The sequence below is a fragment of the Apteryx rowi genome, unplaced genomic scaffold (genome assembly GCF_003343035.1).
Source record: "Apteryx rowi isolate R43461 unplaced genomic scaffold, aptRow1 scaffold_447, whole genome shotgun sequence".
In the NCBI taxonomy this organism is placed as follows: domain Eukaryota; kingdom Metazoa; phylum Chordata; class Aves; order Apterygiformes; family Apterygidae; genus Apteryx; species Apteryx rowi.
The window spans coordinates 577,151-596,106 of NW_020450702.1; the positions used below are offsets into that span (position 1 = coordinate 577,151).

The 18,956-nt window shown below is 35.7% G+C and overlaps 1 protein-coding gene across 1 annotated transcript in view; it reads right to left on the minus strand.

Annotated features, from left to right (window-relative positions):
• The window catches only part of LOC112971537 (calmodulin-lysine N-methyltransferase-like), a 91,638-nt gene that overhangs the window by 6,862 nt on the left and 65,820 nt on the right, over nucleotides 1–18,956 (minus strand). Inside the window, exons 7-9 of the mRNA XM_026077074.1 lie at nucleotides 14,973–15,047; nucleotides 7,765–7,828; nucleotides 1,353–1,484 (exon numbers count right to left, since the gene is read on the minus strand). Coding sequence (XP_025932859.1) covers nucleotides 1,353–1,484; nucleotides 7,765–7,828; nucleotides 14,973–15,047 — 271 coding nt within the window. The remainder of the gene's footprint in view (nucleotides 1–1,352; nucleotides 1,485–7,764; nucleotides 7,829–14,972; nucleotides 15,048–18,956) is intronic.

Here is an 18,956-nt window from a genome sequence, read left to right on the forward strand (position 1 = left end):
ACTGGACACATAACCAGAGGAAGACAGAAACAGGCTTGTTTTCTAAGCAGAATAAACTACTCTATCATTTTAAATGCATCTCTTGGATCAAGATAACAAGTATTCTCCTGTATTTCACTGCTGCAGAGCTGATTTGGATGCAGTGGATAATGAAAGAGGAACACTACCATGAAACAACATAATCAAAATCTTGCCCCTTTTCAGGTGGAGGCAGATTAAAAAAACATACCATTGGGCCTTATATTTATATCACTTTATACAATATAAAATAAAGGTTGTGGAAAAACAATGACTGAAATCTGTTTGGTTTTAGTGTGAGCAGATTCAGGCCTACCTGAACTATTAAATTAAGTGATTTTATGTACATCTGTCTAGATAGTTTTGATGGAAGGCTTTATTAAATATAAAATTACACAATAAAATAAACATTTGATCCCTACAACATCAGGTGCATATATATTTTTAGCACAACCTGATTTATATCCTATGGTGGTGCTCAATACAAAAAAATGCATTTCACTTCAAATCTGAACATGCCAATATTTTCCAAGAGCAATTCTTAGAAAATTGCAAGAGGTTATGTCTAAGGTCATGTGGACCCACTACAGTGGATTTCTTTATAGTATGAAATAGAGATCTCAGAATTGCAAGTAATAAATATGATTTTGATAAGCACTTTACATAGGAAAACAAGAAATTCCTAAAAAGTTTTCAGTGAAGCACATTCCTCTTCATATCCTGTATTACTCTGTACTTATAAATAATAAAAAGGAGACTGATAACAGTAGCTTTATGTAAGCAAGCTTAGAAATCACGCTCAGATAAGTGCTTTTGACCTAAATCTTGTAGTGCCTCGATCTGACATATAACCCCACAACTGTGAAATTCTGTATGAGATTTAGTATTTTGAAGCTGCCAACTGACCCAGCCATAAAGCAGCCAGAGATAAGGATTTAAGGTACGATATGATACAATTAGACATTCACCTCCTATTTATTTCAATCCATTTCAGTATTTAACCTAGTTAGAAGTTGCAAGCTTTTTATTAAATGTAAATGCTAGTGTGCTGTATATTTATAGGTGACTAACCACACACAAAAAAGGACTCTCATAAATTAGATTTCTATGAATAAAAAGGTAAACAGCAGATGCTTCTGCAAAACTCTTCTAGACGTGCAGAGATAAAGAATGGTTCTACCACACAAAATAATCAGATACAAAAATAGCTGTTCAGAAACAGCACACCTAAGGAGTACTTTAATCAAACATTTAGGTTACCTGCCAAAAGGACCATGATCTCTTCAAAATGCAATGCGGATTAAAGTGTTATCTAACACAAGCAGAAAACTAACCTTGGAGTGGAAGTTCGAAATGTGTTCATCATAATTTTCATGTCTTTGGATAGAGAAACCAGCTTTTTCAGCTAGATTGCAAAACTGGTTTAAAGTATTCCCTCTGAGTGGAGCAAATACCATTGCTTTTCCCTGGAACATTAAAAAGAGAATTTACACATTTTTAAAACTGGAAAGGAACCAGATATAACATACACCTGACTAAGCTTTTAATATACTCAGACTGGAAAAGTCAATTGTTCTCTTGGAAAAATACTGAAATAGGGTAATATAAATAATTGTTCAGAGTATGCAAGATTTCTATGACTAAACAAATGCAAAATAGAAAGCAATAAATATTTTCTTTAGAAAACTGCCAACTGCAATACATTTGATCCTTTTCATATAATAATGGTGGTTACGAACTACCAAAATAAAACACAGAAAAAGCATACAAAATATACATTCAATGCAAAATACATTTGCTAGCTCATAACATGTAAAAATTATAAATAATGATTTTCTTTTTTTAACTCTCACACACAGAAGAGTATATCCCATTTGATGTCAGCGGAATTATAACAGTGTAAAACAAGGAAAAATGGAAGGCAAATGAGACCCAATCATTATTTTAAGGATATTTTAGACCACCAGAGCAGTGCAACTGAATTTGACCTTATATTGGCAAATTGCATTTAAAGAACAATTTAATATTCTTGCATAGCAATTCTGGATCATTCAAGATGATCAGGCCACTTGTGATGCCCAGGCAGTGTATTATGGTCCATTAACTAATTTTTTGCTCATCCTTCTGTATTTAAGAAAACAAAAATGACTTTACCTTGAACTGATAGATTTTAGACACCCTGCACAAAAATATTAGTCCAAAACTTAACAGACTTGATACAGCATCTCTTGAAATCTTATTTGCAAAATTAATTGTAATTGGCTGAATATTGCATTCTGTCACATGGAATGAAAACTGGTTGAAGAGCTGTAGACAAAGGTTAATGTCAACCAACAATGTATCATGTAGAGGGGAGCTCTCCGGCAGCTGCCACAAAGTTTGCTGTGAGTTCTTTTATTTAACTTCTCTATTAATGAGAGATAAGACAAATTTGTGAGCTGCTGTAATCAGCTGTAGAGACAAAAAGTATATTTAGGAATCTGAAGAAGTAATAAAATGAGTGAGAAACCTCAGAAGAATATTCAGCTCCAGTAAATGCAATCTCCTATATCAGAGGAAAAAAAGTAATCAGAAGAGAGAATTTCAATAGGAAAGCAGAACGCTGGAAGGTTATGATGCTGACAGCTCATGCACACATACGCTAAGACAACACTCAGTGAGGCAGCAATAAAAAGTGTCTATCTAGGTATCTATTGTACTAATGTGTACTTAAAATACTCCAATTATTAATACCATAGCACTGTATATTTATTCTCATAGTCTCTGTGAGACAGGGAAATCCTGTTATTCTCATTGTTCTCATGTGAAACTGAAGCACAAAGGGGACCAAGGGCAACATCCAAACCAATCCACTTTTGTCTGTTTGTGTACCTATAACTTTAACTCAATGGCTAAGTATGAGGTGCAAATGGGTATAACTCCACCAAAGGCACTGGAATTGCTTATGTAAATGTTAGGTCTGAATATAGGCTCAGCTCAGGATGAAAAACATTAAACACAGGAAATTCACAATCAGTATGAAATGTGCCAAGATTCCCTCACATCCTGGGCATGCTTTAATATCATGAGACAGAAATGAAGGGCAAAGGAAGTCTTCAGCTGAAGATCCTCCTCCTGCTGCCATCACCCAAACTTTGTTCTGCAGAGACTCTTCCTGGTATAAGAAGGATGGGGCTCCGCTGGAGTCCCTTATCTTGATGAGCACTTTCACAGAGAGGTCAGTGTAATGGAAACCATGTCCCTCATGCAGGGCTTATTGACTACAGGATTCACTCACGGATTTCAGGAAAGGCTGAATCTCTTGTGTGGAGACCATCAGGGGACCCAACCCCACCATCGGTCACCATTCCAGCAGCTTTGATGCAACACTCATACACCAGTGACATCTTTCCAGACTGCAGCTTGGGGTCAGCACTCTATGCAGTTATTCATTTTCATAGTGCGTCTAGACTAATGTCCTCACATTCAATTTGAAAGAGAAATGCAGTAAAATAGAACATAATGCAATACTAAATATCTCTTAAAAACAGACTGAAAAGCTCAAATAACTTGAAAAAAGGGCAAGAGCTTTTCATGGAAATCATTGAACAATTACTTTTGGCCTGCTCCTTCACTGGTGTAAGAAAATATTCCTCTGTTCAGTGTGCATCTAAAGCACCTGAGTATCTTGCCATTTACTGATAAAAAACAACCATAAATCATGATTAAGTTGATCATTCGATAATCTCCTCAAAACTGTAGATGCTGTGGTCAATTTTGGTCTATTATAACCTGGGTTTAAAGCAGCTTCAGGTGAACTGCCTAATCTGCGTAATTCTGCTACCTTTTGTAGGGCTGCAATCACTTTTCTAATTTTAAAATGTTTTCCATTTCTTAGTTGGTGTACAGTAACAAAATTAGAGCAGTGGCCTGGATCTACACTTGATGGACTATGCACCGGTAATGCAGTTATTTAATTCAAAGCTTGCAATTCAAAAATGCCTTCCAATTTAGAATGAATGTTTAAAGTTAAGTATGGCCCTTCCTCAGTCAGGAAGACATTTCCAGCAAAATAGTGAAGAAAACACAGAAGAAAATACGTCTCTTTTTCTATCGTTTTCTTTCAGTCACAATAGTCTGAGGTGTCATTAAAATGCTAGAGTAAGATAATAGGATAGATGTTCAGATTTTGGACATGACTGTGACTGATTTTACTCATCAATCATTATTAAATCCAGCCTTATTTGCTGGGACTAATCTTCATGGTTTAATAACATCTGATTGACTTCACTGGGATTGTGAATGGATAGACCACAGAAAAATCAAAGCCTCAATAAACAAATATTTTTATTAAGAAAATGTGTAAACAAACAACAGCTTACTCTGAGAGCAAAATTAAAAGCACATTTTAATGACAGGAAAACCTAAAATAATATCTGCAAATCAAGTAGGTTGCTTATAAGAGGAATAAAATATAGCCACTCCAGGTATATTTGTGTGATGTAATATTTGAGGGCCTAATTCTCAGAATCAGTTTAGAGGTGACATTTGCCGTTGTAACAAATTCAGATAAGAAATTTCAGCTCTCAGTGGTGCGCCAGCTGCTCATTTCTGTCTGCATATGAGCTTCCTGTCCTCTCTTCCTGTGCCAATACAAATGGTCATGGGGCCATACTACAAATCAGATGACTGAAATGACCGAGGTTAAGAATATTGTTTCCAGAAAAACAAAAAGTTACCCAAAACACATCATTCTGTGACATCATGATGCCCCATAATTCTAACAGCAGTGTTGACCCAAAATAACATACTTAAGAAAATAGGAAATGCAACAGATAAATGTATCTGTTTAAAGAACAGTAAGAATAGATTATCTGTGCTGAATTCCTCTTTCAAGACAGCTTTGTGAGGATACCCATTATTTYCTGTTTACTCTAATTTTCATTTCAGTTTTGTTGTCTATTATTTTCCCTGAAGACATTTGCTAAAAGTTATAGAAGGAATAATGTAATGGTATATAGCTTAGCATGCATTGTAAACTGTTTTATCCTAGCTGCATAATGCAAGTGCACCCAGATGCACTTGAACAATGTGTCTTGTATCTGGATATGTCTTTAATTCCAGATTGTTCCTCTATCAATTTGGCCAAATATTACCAGTAGCAAAATTGTAACTTCTACATTTGAGACAAAATAACTCATATAGAACAGTGAACTTAACCGAAGTAGTTTATGCCTTATCTTGGTCATCATCTTAATTATTGCAGCTGGCAAATGAGTTCACTGTTAATTTAATTATTTTTCCTTTAAAGGCCAAAAAATATTGACATTTACCAAAGTTTCCTTTGATGTTATCCTTAGATTTGTACAAAATAACAAGAACAGTATAAACATTATCTGTTTTGTACTTCTGATTGCATCTTCTCTTGGCATCTCAAATGAGCATATGCTTTTACTTGGGCCTTTCAAATTATGACAGCATATGCTTGAAGGCATATCTCTGCAGCACGTCCTTTTTGGACAAGGAAGCTGATTTAAGATGTCCCTACTCCCAGCTTGCATTTCCACCCCACACCATAATTTGCTGTCCTCTCATTTATGAATTTCAGTAGTTTGTGAGGCTATGCCATACACTACATCAGGGAAAAAACCTGGGTAAAAAAATACCACTGTCCAAAACTCAGCAACAGGAGATGGGAAGAAGTGATTTGGAGCACAAATTTCTTAAGCTAGCTTTGCTGATGAGAAAAAGGAACATGGACCCATGGTCTAAAATGCAAAGGAAGTAAGTACAGGCTATGTTATAATCATAACACACAGAAGGGAACCAGGCTGGGAATACAGGAAACAAAAAGCCATCTCCCTTCACTTTGTCCACATAAAGGATTCAGACATTGTAGCTCATCTGCTTGGAAAAACAAAGGTATTTTCTGAATTCGAATTAGCTGATTGGAGTTAAAAAGCAACAAAGTCAGGCCTGTTTTGGTTTTAAGCAGGTTAACAATTCCTAAATTCTCTATAGGCAGGAACTTGAGCTGTGAACACTACTTAGAATTCAAGCTGCGTAACTTCATTATTTTTCATTCAAATTCTCCAGTTGGGTTAATCAGTCCAGGTGAAGAACATGTGTGTGTGTGCATATACATACGTATGTATATGTATGTATGTATATATGTATGCTTTTGGCAATATAGACCACCAGACTATGATCAGCTACAAACAGGAGACAAAGCAATTAACAGCTTCATTCCAGCTAAAGGCTCTAGTCAGATCACAGTTACCAGGGGACCTCTTCTACACTTCACTTCCTGCCACTCCTATTCTTCTCCCACAATAGCTTTTCATCGAGCCAGTACAGTGGCCCATGGGGCTACCCCAAGAACCAGATGAGGACATTGATCTGGACTGAAAATAACCCTTTTTATTTTGGGGATAGAGTATGGTGTTCCAGATCACTTTTGGTCCCCAAAAGTATTTTACCCTAAAAACTGAAGGTACAACACGAAAGTCGTAATACATCACTCTGGGCAGGAGCTACTTAATTTCCCCTTGCTGCCATTTACAGAAATATCTGGGTACCTTTTCCTCAAGGTGGCTACATTTCTCCTGTCTTCCTGGCAGCCTTGTCCCATAGCTCATTAAAATCATTCAATCTTAAGTAACTTGCCCTAGATCACTCAGGGAAGTCCATGACAGAATTAAGAATAGAAACCTGATCACTCTTAGCAAAGAATGGGATTACTTTACATGACTAAAATGACTCAGTTTCTTAAGTCTTTGCAGGTTTGAGTCTTACAGAGAATTTGTCTTACCGAGAAAATCTCTTGTAGAAGAAATACAATATAATTCTCAAATAGGGTTTAGAGAATGCATTGCTAAGATGGAATACTTTTGTGTTGAAATGGAAAGGATTCCCTTACTGGAAAATTTTTACGGTAAGCATGAAAGGTAAAATTCCTGTTTCAAATTCCTACACATACCAAGTACTTCATGCATTTTCTCTCTTTTTTTCTTTCTCTATTTTTTTATTTTATTTTTTTACAATTTTCAAGATTTAAGATTATTTGTTCGGTATAGGTATATTAATAGAATGGCTTCTTTTTGACTGTGTCTCTCTCAAATTTCATTTAAAAGATGAATAGATTGACCATCTCTAAAATATTGTGTAATATCCTCAGTGACATACATGGTCAAATGAATGTAGAATATGTACAGCAGCTTATGGAAAGACTAATTTCACTATGTCCTAAAATATAAAATATGCAAATACAGTGCTTAGTTCATGGGGAAAAAAAGTTTTAGGCTGCAAGGGCTTTATTCATTTTATATAAACAGAAATGAAAAGAAAATATATTATTTTATAAGAAATAAATACGCAATGACAAAGGTTACTATTAAAGGGATTACAAATGACAGAAGCCAACATACAAACTTTCAATATCGTACTTTTACTTTAATATGAAGACATTATTATCAAAGGAAAATACTTGAGAAACGCTTTGATAAAAATAATCTCACACTATCTTTGAAGCTGTTTCATTTATTTTACTACCCACTGTGTTCCTTATCAGAAGGCCAAGTATAAGAAGTTTCCTAGTTTATGATTAGGAAAGAATCTGATAGATTAGAAGACTCAATTGAAGTTGGACATAATAAGTATTAAAGTATTACATGACATTAATCCTGCCATTCCATTACTCTCTCAATCATTGTGCGCAGACTAATTATTCTGAAGCCAGTGTTCAGGAGAAAATAGAAACATACTTACACTGGGTTGGAGTAATCTCTTCATTGCATCAACAAGGCTAGCTCTGTACCGGTCCAGAAACAGGCTGACATTGAGAAGAGAACAGAATCCAGATTAAAATGGGTTTTCAATTCTAATGATACTAATGCAGATAAGTACAAGGCTAATTACGTATATTTACACAATGTTGTAAAAGAGAAACTGTGGTTTACATTTCTTTCCAATTCATGTACCATTTAATAAAAAAATTAAACAAAAACAGCTGAAGATTGAAATAAATATTATTTAAATCAAAGCCAAAGTATCAGCATGAACCAGTCCTTTATCTGGCTGAAATTCACAAATCACATGTGTTAGCTACCAAAATGCTACCATATAAGAAATCAGGATCAATATACTATAATACRAATTTAATGTTTTACATGCTTTTTGTATGGGCAGGGTGTGGAATTTATTAAAGTATTTTCTACTGTATTTCATGCCTTACTATTAAGGGATTTTTTTTTCCTTTTAGAGTCAGTATATTAATTTGTTTTTATCCATTATGCATATTTGTACTACTTATATACCTCAATCTATCTATATAAAGATATACCACCCCCTACTGCCTCTCTTCCTCAAACACTGTTCAAACACAATGACCCCGATAGTACAGAGCTGTCCTATCTCAAGAGTGAAATCCTTCATCTCCAGCATGGGTCCTGCAAGGATAGCAGCAGAGTCAGTTTTCCCATGCGATGCTGCCAACATGCTCAGCCCTATTTTGGTGTGATTACCTCATGATTCGAGGGGATAATTCATTCTTCACACCCCTCAGTACCTTAATGTATATACTAATAGTGGCAACCAGGGTGCCAATCACTCTTGACTAGATATTTGTGGACATGTAGTTACTGTGGATGAGAGTGCATTTACAATGGTTAGTGAACAAACATCAGATAGCAACTGATGCCTTTCAGTCCTTACTACCATGGGCTGCATTTATATTGGTGATTCAGATAAGAAAGAGTCTATCGAGCAGGCCACAAGTAACATGATTTTTCTTCACTATTTTTCATGCCTTCTCTGTAATAAAACTACTTCCCAATATGTGCCATACTAAAGTTCCACACTATAAGGCATTTTGTCCATTCTTTATGATTCATTTGTATACCTTCTCCAATACCTTTCTCCTCAAACATATCTTTCTGAGGGGAACTGGATGAGTTTTTTTTCCAGGTTTGAAATATCCAAAAGAATATAAAGAATATATGAAAACAGTGAAGAAAAGAGAAGTGGTCTGCCAATCACATGCCAGTCATCAAGAACAGAATATGCATGGATATTTAGGTATGGATATTTCATGGATAACAGGGAGAATACAATAGTATTACGTATCATAAGGCCAATGTGTAAGATCTGCAAATTTTTGCTGCTCAGGAAAAAAAAAAGCAGTCTGTCTGAAAAATTGTCAGTGACCAAATTTATTCAGTAAAAAAAGGCACTGTTGAAAAAGTATGGTAGACTTGGAATTCATAAACTTCTTAAAGACCATTTTGTGTAGAAGTACGACCCTTTTGAATTTCTTCTTAAGATGCTGAAGTACTGGTTAATAATTTCTCTAACTGATAACCTGCCCAAAAGAAAGTTTAAAATTTAGCAATAAGCATGATGGCTGCCCCTCAGCCTCAATTAATCTTACTGGAAAAATTGAACAATGCTTGTTTAAMTAAAATTAATTGAAAGAGCAGATGATATCTCTACTGTCTCCTGAGAGTTTTAACCACATTCACCTCAGGTAGATCCGTATACAGATAGATACCATAAGACACTAATTCACCAGGAACTTATCCACATGCAGCAGAAAAAGAGGTGGAATACACTGTGTGAGCCCTCTCCCAAAAAGAATTTCTAAAAATAATTATTTTTCTTCAACGGGAGACATCACATGCAAGTGCACATTTAAGATCTGCTGAGAACCTGCATAGGCAGAAGTACTTTTCAAATGAAAATGCGCTTATATCTTTATTTTTGAAAGCAGTATAGTGGAAACACAATTTTGGGTGAGTGTGCCAGCACTAAAGCCCATTTTTCATGGATCTGCACACCATTCTTTTTACAGTGAAATAAGGGCACAACTACTGCCACCAATGTTGCTCCTTTGCGATGACAGAACTACAGCTCTTGTTCACTAGAAATTCAGGTGTCTGAGAACTTCAGATGGTTAGATAACCTGCTTGGCAGCCCAGGGCAACTTTGAAAATACCTTAATTGTCTGACTCCCACTGGATATTTTGGTGGTATGGGTGGTAGACTCTCAGCCTGGTGGCCTGGGGTACCTGTCCTGTCTCTGCTCCCATGTCCTCCCTCCCCTCCTCTAAGGTCTGTCCCTGGGAACAGTGCCTGCTTCAACTGAAAGTGGTCTCTAGAGCCCTGACTGCCAATCTGTTGCCCCATGAGCTACGTCCTCTGACCGGAGGGAGCACAGAGGGCTGGAAGCAATGTTAATATCATGCAGTGACTCCAAGAAACATTTCCATCTTCCCTTTGAGTTGGAGGATGCCTTGAAGGAGGCAAATCCTGAAGAAGCTGTTAGACAATCTCTGCCACAGACAGGGTTGGCGTAGGATTTGGCCCATGCATAGAGATTTAGTCACACAATTTCTATTAACAGTAGAATTAGTACAACTAAATACCAAAACAGCATACCAAAGATGTATCCCTAAGAGAATCCTTTAAAGCTCACCAGAACTCAGTGACATTAAATAATATATTGTTTTAAACCATTCTCACTTAGTTCTCATTTTTCAGTTCAAATTTGGCTTAGCTTACCATTACTTTGGTGGTCTTAATATTTTTTCTATAAAAAAATGTCTCATGTGTATGTGTAGTAAGGACTCTGTGAAAGTAGTGGCTGAGGACAGGAACAGCAAGGGTTTCTCTGGTTAGCAAGGAAGTCTCAGAGCACAGCAGTAAAGAGGCAAGAACCTACAGAGGCAAAGAGGCAAGAGTCATGATTTAGGACTCTTGGCCTTGCTTAGTCAGTGCTGTTCACCTGTGAAATCTGGATGAACAGATGAACAGGCAGGTAATCTTGTCAGCTCCTTCCTTTTTTTTTTTTTTCCTCCTCTCCTTCATTTTAAATTACCATTTAAAACAAAAAAGAAAGTTTACAGAAAAACCTGTATGGAAGTAATGGTAAACCTCTAGGAAAAAAATTTAAAAAACAGGTAAATTCTCTGTTCAGTTAATGCTGGTATGTTTTATCCTAATTTCCTGTGCCTTGAAACAATGGACATAAACTTATATTTTATATGCTATGATGTGAAGTTATTTTTATTTTTCCATAATTTACAAGGGGTAAAAAAGCCTAGCTTATGATCTACTTCAGACACGATTACATTCATGTATAGTGCCTAGTGTATACAGTCTTTTATCTTTTTGTTCACCTTCAGCTATAAGGCTGTCACAAACTGAAAAAACTCTTACTTCCATGTCATCAGATTCCAATGCAATTGAGAGTAGAGTGTGTGCAAGAAAGGCTTAAAATGAAAAATAAACTTCAGCTGAGGAAGGACAGAAATTTCCTGCATTCCTGCAGAAAGATTTCTTTGTATTAAATCAAATCCTGGTGGGGGGGGGAGATTGATATATTTTAAGTTATTTACAGAAAAATTTCAATTTGTTTCTACATTTCTGTTGTATCCACAACTCCTAGTAACTTAAGAAAGAATTTCAGCAATGAACGTAATGTGAGATAGGCCTCCAGACCTCTGCTATGCAAATACTTACACACATGCCAAACTTTAAGAATATGATCAGGCTAATGAAACAGAGTAGGATATCATGCATTTCCTATGTGATATGAGGATCTAGACCATATTCTGTCTCTACATTAAAATTCTGTGTGAAAATCCTGTTCATGAGAATCTGAAGGGCAATGACTTTTTTTCTTGGTCAACCCTAACGGCCTTGAATTTCTCTTTGGATTAAAAATCTCAGCAACTTTTTTCTTAATAAATAAAAGAATATATCTTTCATCTTAAATAATTAGATATCTGGGACTCTCAGGAGCCTTGGAAATGACCTATTTGTGGTCTGTCTGCAGGGCCACTTGTTATTTCTCCTCCTCTGTTCATACTCCCTCTTACTCATACTCCCAGCACCTGCATGACTTTATACCTACAAGTGCAGGTCAAATGAAAGTCTAAAATTCTGGCAGATACTAGATTGACCTGGCCTTGAAATTGCCACTCAATAAGAAGAGGTGGTTGGATATACCTTAAAAATTCCACTATTCCAGTACTTTTTTTCCAGTGTATCCTTCTTCCAGGTGTGGCCTCACCAAGATATTTTTTTCTTTATTTTTTATCTTATAGTTGACATTTTACGAGTTATTTAGGAACTGCTGAACCATGAAACTATTTTTATTGTCAAAATCCTGAATGGTTAAATAATGACTAGCTTTCACAGTTTGCCTCTTATTTATTTTATAGTCTAGTTGAGCTACTAAATTTAGCTGTTAACTAATAGACTGTCTGTTCTGGGAAATAACTTATTTTCCACCCCTGCACACAACATTTATGAAAGTCTGAATGTAAATATATGAATATAAACATATCGCCGCTTGTTGTAATCATGTACGTTTTTTCTTGAACCTCCATGTGGATTTGGAATATGTTTATGAATAGAGCTTGTTTTCATGTAAATGGGATCAAGCAGTACCACTGGTTAGCTATTCAGAGAATCAGACAATATCACCCTTGCTGGAAATACTTCAATAAGAATTTATCCATGTACCTAATATTTGAACTCAGATTTTTTGCTTTATAGTTCTCCGTTCTAATCCCAGATTTTATTGACTGACAATGAACTACATGATGGTGTTAAACTAAATGCAATCTATTCTATCTGTTGTTTATCACCGCATACTTCAGGTTTCACCTGAGGAACTGTAAGAAAAAAAGATTTCTTTTCCTCTTCAATGGCAGCCCCAAAAAATTCAGAATGCAAAAATCCTGCCAACAGTTTTCAAGCCAATTCTATATCTTGGAAGATAAAAATTCTTAAATTTTTAGACATGAAAATAAAAGGAAGATTTGAGTTTGGTAAATACGAGTAACATTTTTTTTCAGCCCTGTCATGTATCAGATAATCTAGTATCCATTATTAAAACAATGATTTTTAAAAGAAACAATACAGGGATTTCATGCTTATTGAACTATATATATTGGCAGCTGGAATAAAAAAAATAGGAATAATTTGTGAATAAAAATGTGTATTCTAAACTAACCTTCACGTATCTATTTATTTTTTAAATTCTATTAATATTTATACACTTACCTGCATCTTAAGTGCTTCAAAATAAAGGTACAAAATGCAGGGATTACAAATGCATTATGTATTTTACCTGTCATGTGTGAGTCTTTGTTTACTAAAGAAACAACATTATTTCCAAACAGACTGGGAGGAGTATTAGGAAAGAATATTATTGAGGAAAACAACTTAAGCCTTGCTCCACTCTGCTATACTCCAAGCACAAATAGGATGACATGGTGTGAGTATCAAGAATACAAGAGATGGCACAGCCAGGTTGTTTTGATATTTGTGTGAAGAACAAATTTAACTCTAAATCTCTTGGCAAAACCTTGCTTCATCCACATAATCTGGAGAACATCCATATGTGAGCCTTGTCTAAGCCTCCGAGAAGACTGCTGCCCTCCTGCTCATGTCCGCCAGCACTCTGATCTGACTTTCATACTTAATCTGATCTAATCCTGTCCAGCATTAACTTCATCTGTGCAATGAAACCTGGAGTATCCATTCTAATATTTGGTGAGGAAGGCATTTACTAAATTACTTGCTGAAATCATATGGTGTTGTTTAGCTCCTTATTTTAATCAGATGATGCATCTCTGAGGCACATTATCAGTGATTAGTTAGAAACCCATCTCTGTCCTTTTTGGGAACAAAGAACTTTTCTGAAATTAAATGCTAAGAGAAATGAAGCACTGTTGCATTCTGTCAACAAATAGGTATTAGGAAAAGGAAAATAAGAAGAATAAATATACTTTCTCCAGTGCTATATAAAAACAGTAACTTTTTTGAAATAAGAACAGTTTGCTTAAATAGCAAAACATCAAACCAAAAAAAACCCCTAAAGTCTTTAGAGCAATATTTTATCAGAAGCCACTTAAAAAGAACATTGTTTAAAAAGACAATAGACAGCTTTGCACTTCCCTTTGCCTTCTTCCTTTAACTATTTCTTAGTAAGGTACAGAAATCTGCTGAATGAGCTATCCTAGAAAGTTTCTGTTTTCAGAATTTGGTCTCTTACAATAGTCACATGCAACAAAATATAAACATGTTTTTCTGTTTTGGACCTCTAAAGGGTCAAGAGCAAATATTCCTTAAGGGAACACAGATTCGTTTAAAAATATCTACTCCCTCAACTGAAATCCTCACAGCTGTTTTTACACTTTCTCCATTTATAATAATTCATATAATTAATAATTTGCCATTGAAAACATTAGCATGCAGTAAAAGGTAGCACAATTCTATAAATCCAATACCAGAAATGGTTTGTTTCAGTAACAAAATCTATTTACATACATTATTAGATAATATACTGTGTTGTAACACGTATCTACCTTTTCATAAATTAAGTGCAGTACTCTGATTTTTTTTTACTACGAATTCTCTTATTATTAACATGTGCCTGTATAAATAATATAAAGCCCAGCTCTACCAATACTGCTGTCAAATTGATTTAAGAAATAGAATGTGATGAAAAAAGATTTCAAAAATCTTTTTTTCCTTGGAAAGATTTTCTGGGAAGCAAAAAATATATCCCCTTATATCAATAGTCAGATCTTTCCTAAGAAGTAAGCTAATTGAGCTGTTTGTGTTGATAAACTCCCTTTTCTCCAGACTGTTCTTCACTGAGCCATAATTATTTGCAATTTGCCTAAGTCGTCCATTTACTGATACGTCAAGCATGAAACAGAGGCAATTCCAGAAAATGGAAATGCTTCTCAAAATCAATCTTTGGGAAATAATGTGGTAGAAGTTACTGTGTGATAGAAGACTACCTTATAACTGTCACATGGAGATGAATATTAATTTGTTGAGGTTAAGGTGGCTTTGTGCTTCATTTGTTGACTTTGCTTAGCCATCAGCAAGCAGCACAGTACAATTACTCCAGCAAAGCTATTTTTCTAACACGAGTTTTATGATTTTTATGTACTTACCAGTCAGCACACATAACAATGTCAAAATGTCCTTCCAGTTGAGAGACATCTGTCTCATTATCCCATCGTAAAATGCTAGAGGAAAAAAAGATTTAAAAAAAAGAAAAGAAAAAAGGACTTACATTTTTCATCTTGATATTTTAAAAGTATTGATATTATTTTTGTGACACAAAACTGTTTTAAAAAGTATATACACATAACTTTCAAAGATGAATGTAACAATATTATTCTGTACCTTTTTTAGCTTTTAAATCTTGAAGCTAAAGAACTACCTTTTCACTGTAGCAGAAGGGCAATCTAAGCAGTCTGATCAGTGGATCATGGACAAATATTCATTTCTGAATTAGTGGCACATGTACGGCTTCAGATTTTTACCCCCTACCACCTCTGTGAGAGTCAAAGTATTGACAGGCTGAATGTCACACAGATTTGCAAAGCAGATGTGGACTCGTGGCTCCCCCGTTACATCTGGCAGGGAAGCCAGTTGTGCTTCTCATTGCTGAAGTGAGCATTCACTTGGGCTCCGGGGAGGAGGGACAGGGTGAAAGAATGCCCAGCTTAACTTCAGTGCCAGCTACGTTGCCTCGGGTAAGCTTAAAAATACAGCAGTGCTGACTCTGTCAGCACCGATTCTCTCATAGGTGATAAGTCATTTATGATAAGTCATTTAATTCTAAGATACCTAATAAYAGGCAAAAATGCACACGTGTGCAAAGTTCTTTGTTTATGAATGCTGCTGCTTTACGTAGCTGCCACAGAGAGTTTCAGTACTTTGCTCCCATTTAAAAACAGYAACTAGTATTGGAATTTACTGCATACTTAAAATATCATTACTCTGAAGATTTGAAGCTGCATTTCTATTTCTACTCTATTTTTAAAAAAATAATCTATCCTTTTTCATTTCCTGGTTATTTATAAAAGAAAGTGGATAAATATTTATGGGAAAAGCACTTGTGGGGGAAGGGTCTAATCTGATCTTGTCAGGTTGTGCATGCTTATCTCAGTTTTGTATGAGTCTTGACCAAATAGACCCTTTAGTCTTCCCGCAGCTATAATCTACTTCTGGTTAAAAGCCGTCTCCATTCACATACTACTAATATTTAACTGAAGATCAGTTATAATGTGTTCATTCAGAAATGTTCCCTGAGTATACACGAAAAAAGGGAATTGTATACATGGACTACACCATCTGCAAAAAGGCTAAGAAATATATTATATATGTGTGTGTCTGTATATATATAAATATATATATTTTTATATAAAATTATTGAGCTCCACAAACAAAGAATTAAGGTACGAGCAGATGTGTGTGCCTGTGCACAGACACAGATTTTGAGACAGAAAGCTTTTTAAAAAAACACGGAAATCAGGAAAGGAGAGGCCCGACTGGTTGGGAAAGCTTGGATGATGTGGGGCTCAGCGCCACCGAACAGATCAGCATTCATTAGCCCATCTGCCCTCCTGGAATTTACCGTGGCAAACCAAAGAGAGAGAAGAGTAGATGAATTTAATTCTTCCCCCCGGAACGGGCAGCAGTGGGGATCTGCGAAGCCTAGGTAGCTCTGCACACTGGCACGCAGCAGGCCGCCAGGAGCGAAAAGTGACAAAGGAGAGTTCTCACTCTCAGCTGCCGGCTGCCTGCTGGCTACCAGCGGCTTTTTCAAACCTGTTTCCCTGGAAACTTAGGTTCAAATGGTGAAATTAGGTAAAGGTAAGTTTTGTGGGTTTAAAGTACACACTCTAATATTTTAAGAATCCTGAAGCAGAACTGGAAATTGGCAGATGAACTGTGAGCCTTAAAAGGCCACCTTTGGTCCTCATTGCTACAGAAGCAGAGATCTGATCAGTACCACTATAGGGATTTGAATTATGAATTTTATAATCCATATATTTACTATACTTCACATGTGTAGTTTGGAAGGCAGCACAGGTGCCTTCTCCTGGGGGAAAAAAAAAACCCCAAACCTCTTATGTTACTGTCAGGTTGAGCAGGCAAAATACAGCATTTTCTGTGCACACCTACCGAACACAGAGAGTTTGTGCAGGTAGCGAAAAGCTCAGCAGCCATAATGCTGAGCAACATATAGAATAGAGGAGTTACCAGGAGCATGAGCAGTGGTGCAACAGGACTAGCATGCAAGCTGTTACAAGGAGTGAGCTAAGGGCCGCACATTCAGCCATAAGCCAGTCTTCTTTCATTTTCCTGATCTAGCTCCAGAGCTGCTCTTGGTCGCTAGCTCCAATACTGCTGCATTTCCTGAAGACATGAGAGTTATGCTAAGGCCAGCGATAAATTTACACACAAGATTTTCAAATTCTACTTTACCATTAACTTTCAAAGGGCAAAGCAACATCTTTATTAATATTGGGAAATAACCTTGTAAACTAAAAATATTTTTTATAAAACAAATAATGACAGGACTGATTCTGATCTCACTTGGCACGTGCACGCTGCAGGGAAAGTTGTAACTWTAAGCTGTATACAATTAGCCATGCTATCTTTAGACTAGCGCAAATAAAACTTACACACTGAAGTGTAGCTACAGTACATGTAGCTTAGTACAGGCTGCAACCTCAGAACTTAGGTAGCTAAATCTGGGCTACCATGTCTACACTGTTATCTGATTAAAGCTGCCAAAAATTTGCATGAGTTGCAGTCATACATCTGCATTTGCATCTGTAAAGTGGACATGCCTCTGCATGTCAGGGAATCAGAAATAACTCTGCTCAAAGTCAGAATTATTATATCATTAACACTGATGTCAGAACCAGTCTGATTCTGAATCAGAATCAGCCACTTTGATTTCTAATGCTAATGAAACTAATGAATCAGAGTCAGGACATCTATAAATACCATCAAATAGCAATAAAAGTTCCTGTATCCTAAACATAATTCTTGAACATGAAGTACAGAAAAAACTACTGATACTGCAAAACAACTGTAAAGATGAGTATGAGATAAGTAAAGATATGTGCATGTGTATCTAAATGCATATATCTATATGTAGACTAAGGAATAAGGAACTTTTTTTTCCAGGGATTGTTGATGACGTGACTCTCGGACTCATTGGCCAGAGCTGAAGGAAATATTGAAAGTACAGTGAAATAAGGACCAACTGCATCTTCATTTAAAGAAAAGCACCGCTAGGAAAATCTGAAAAGTGTTAGCAACAGAAATCTGAAAATCTCAGCTTTTATGAAATTTCCTTTAAAAATAGGCATGAGTACGACAATGCTGTGCCACAAAAATCTTTTATGTTACCAGAATCATGTTGAATGCCACCAAGAGAAAAAGTAAATCTTTGTTAATATTTTCCTCTTGTTCCCTCCTCAACAATACTAAATTCATTGATGTAAAAAAGACTGTTTTCACATGTGAAATTCAAAATTGATTTTATTTACTATTTATTAGATAATCAGGAATCAATTTTAACACTAGAATTTTTTTTCCCCAAAGAACTGGGGAGCAGGTCCAGAAGATTTTGTAGGGTTATTTTTTCAGTCTTCTCTCTGAATTTTTTGAGTGGCCATCTTGAATGCACAAAGCAGATAAGATTGAGAAGAATCATTAGTTTGAATTAATATAGAAAACTGAAGTTTCTGAGGCTTCAGAATATTTGTTTTCCAAATTTCTTCCTGTAAAATAAGAACTTTTAAATGTTTAATGTCTTTCTTTTGAGGTAAGATGCCACAATACTAACAGCTGAAATTATTTTGTAAATTTAGAAAATGTACTTTCCACTGTATTTCTGTCTAAGCCATATGTTTAATGGCTTTTCTGCTAAAAATAACATTTTTAAGGCTGTCTAAAGCCCACTGTTGATTTTAATTTGTGCTGGCTTATTTAAACTACGCAGGTTTAGTTTTTTGCAATTGAAAGTAGGCAATTCGATTTCAGTAGAAAAGGACCTGAACCCACGGGAAATATAAAATAATTTGGGGGAATTTTTTGCCTCTTACAAAAATGTTAAAAAATGAAATAGG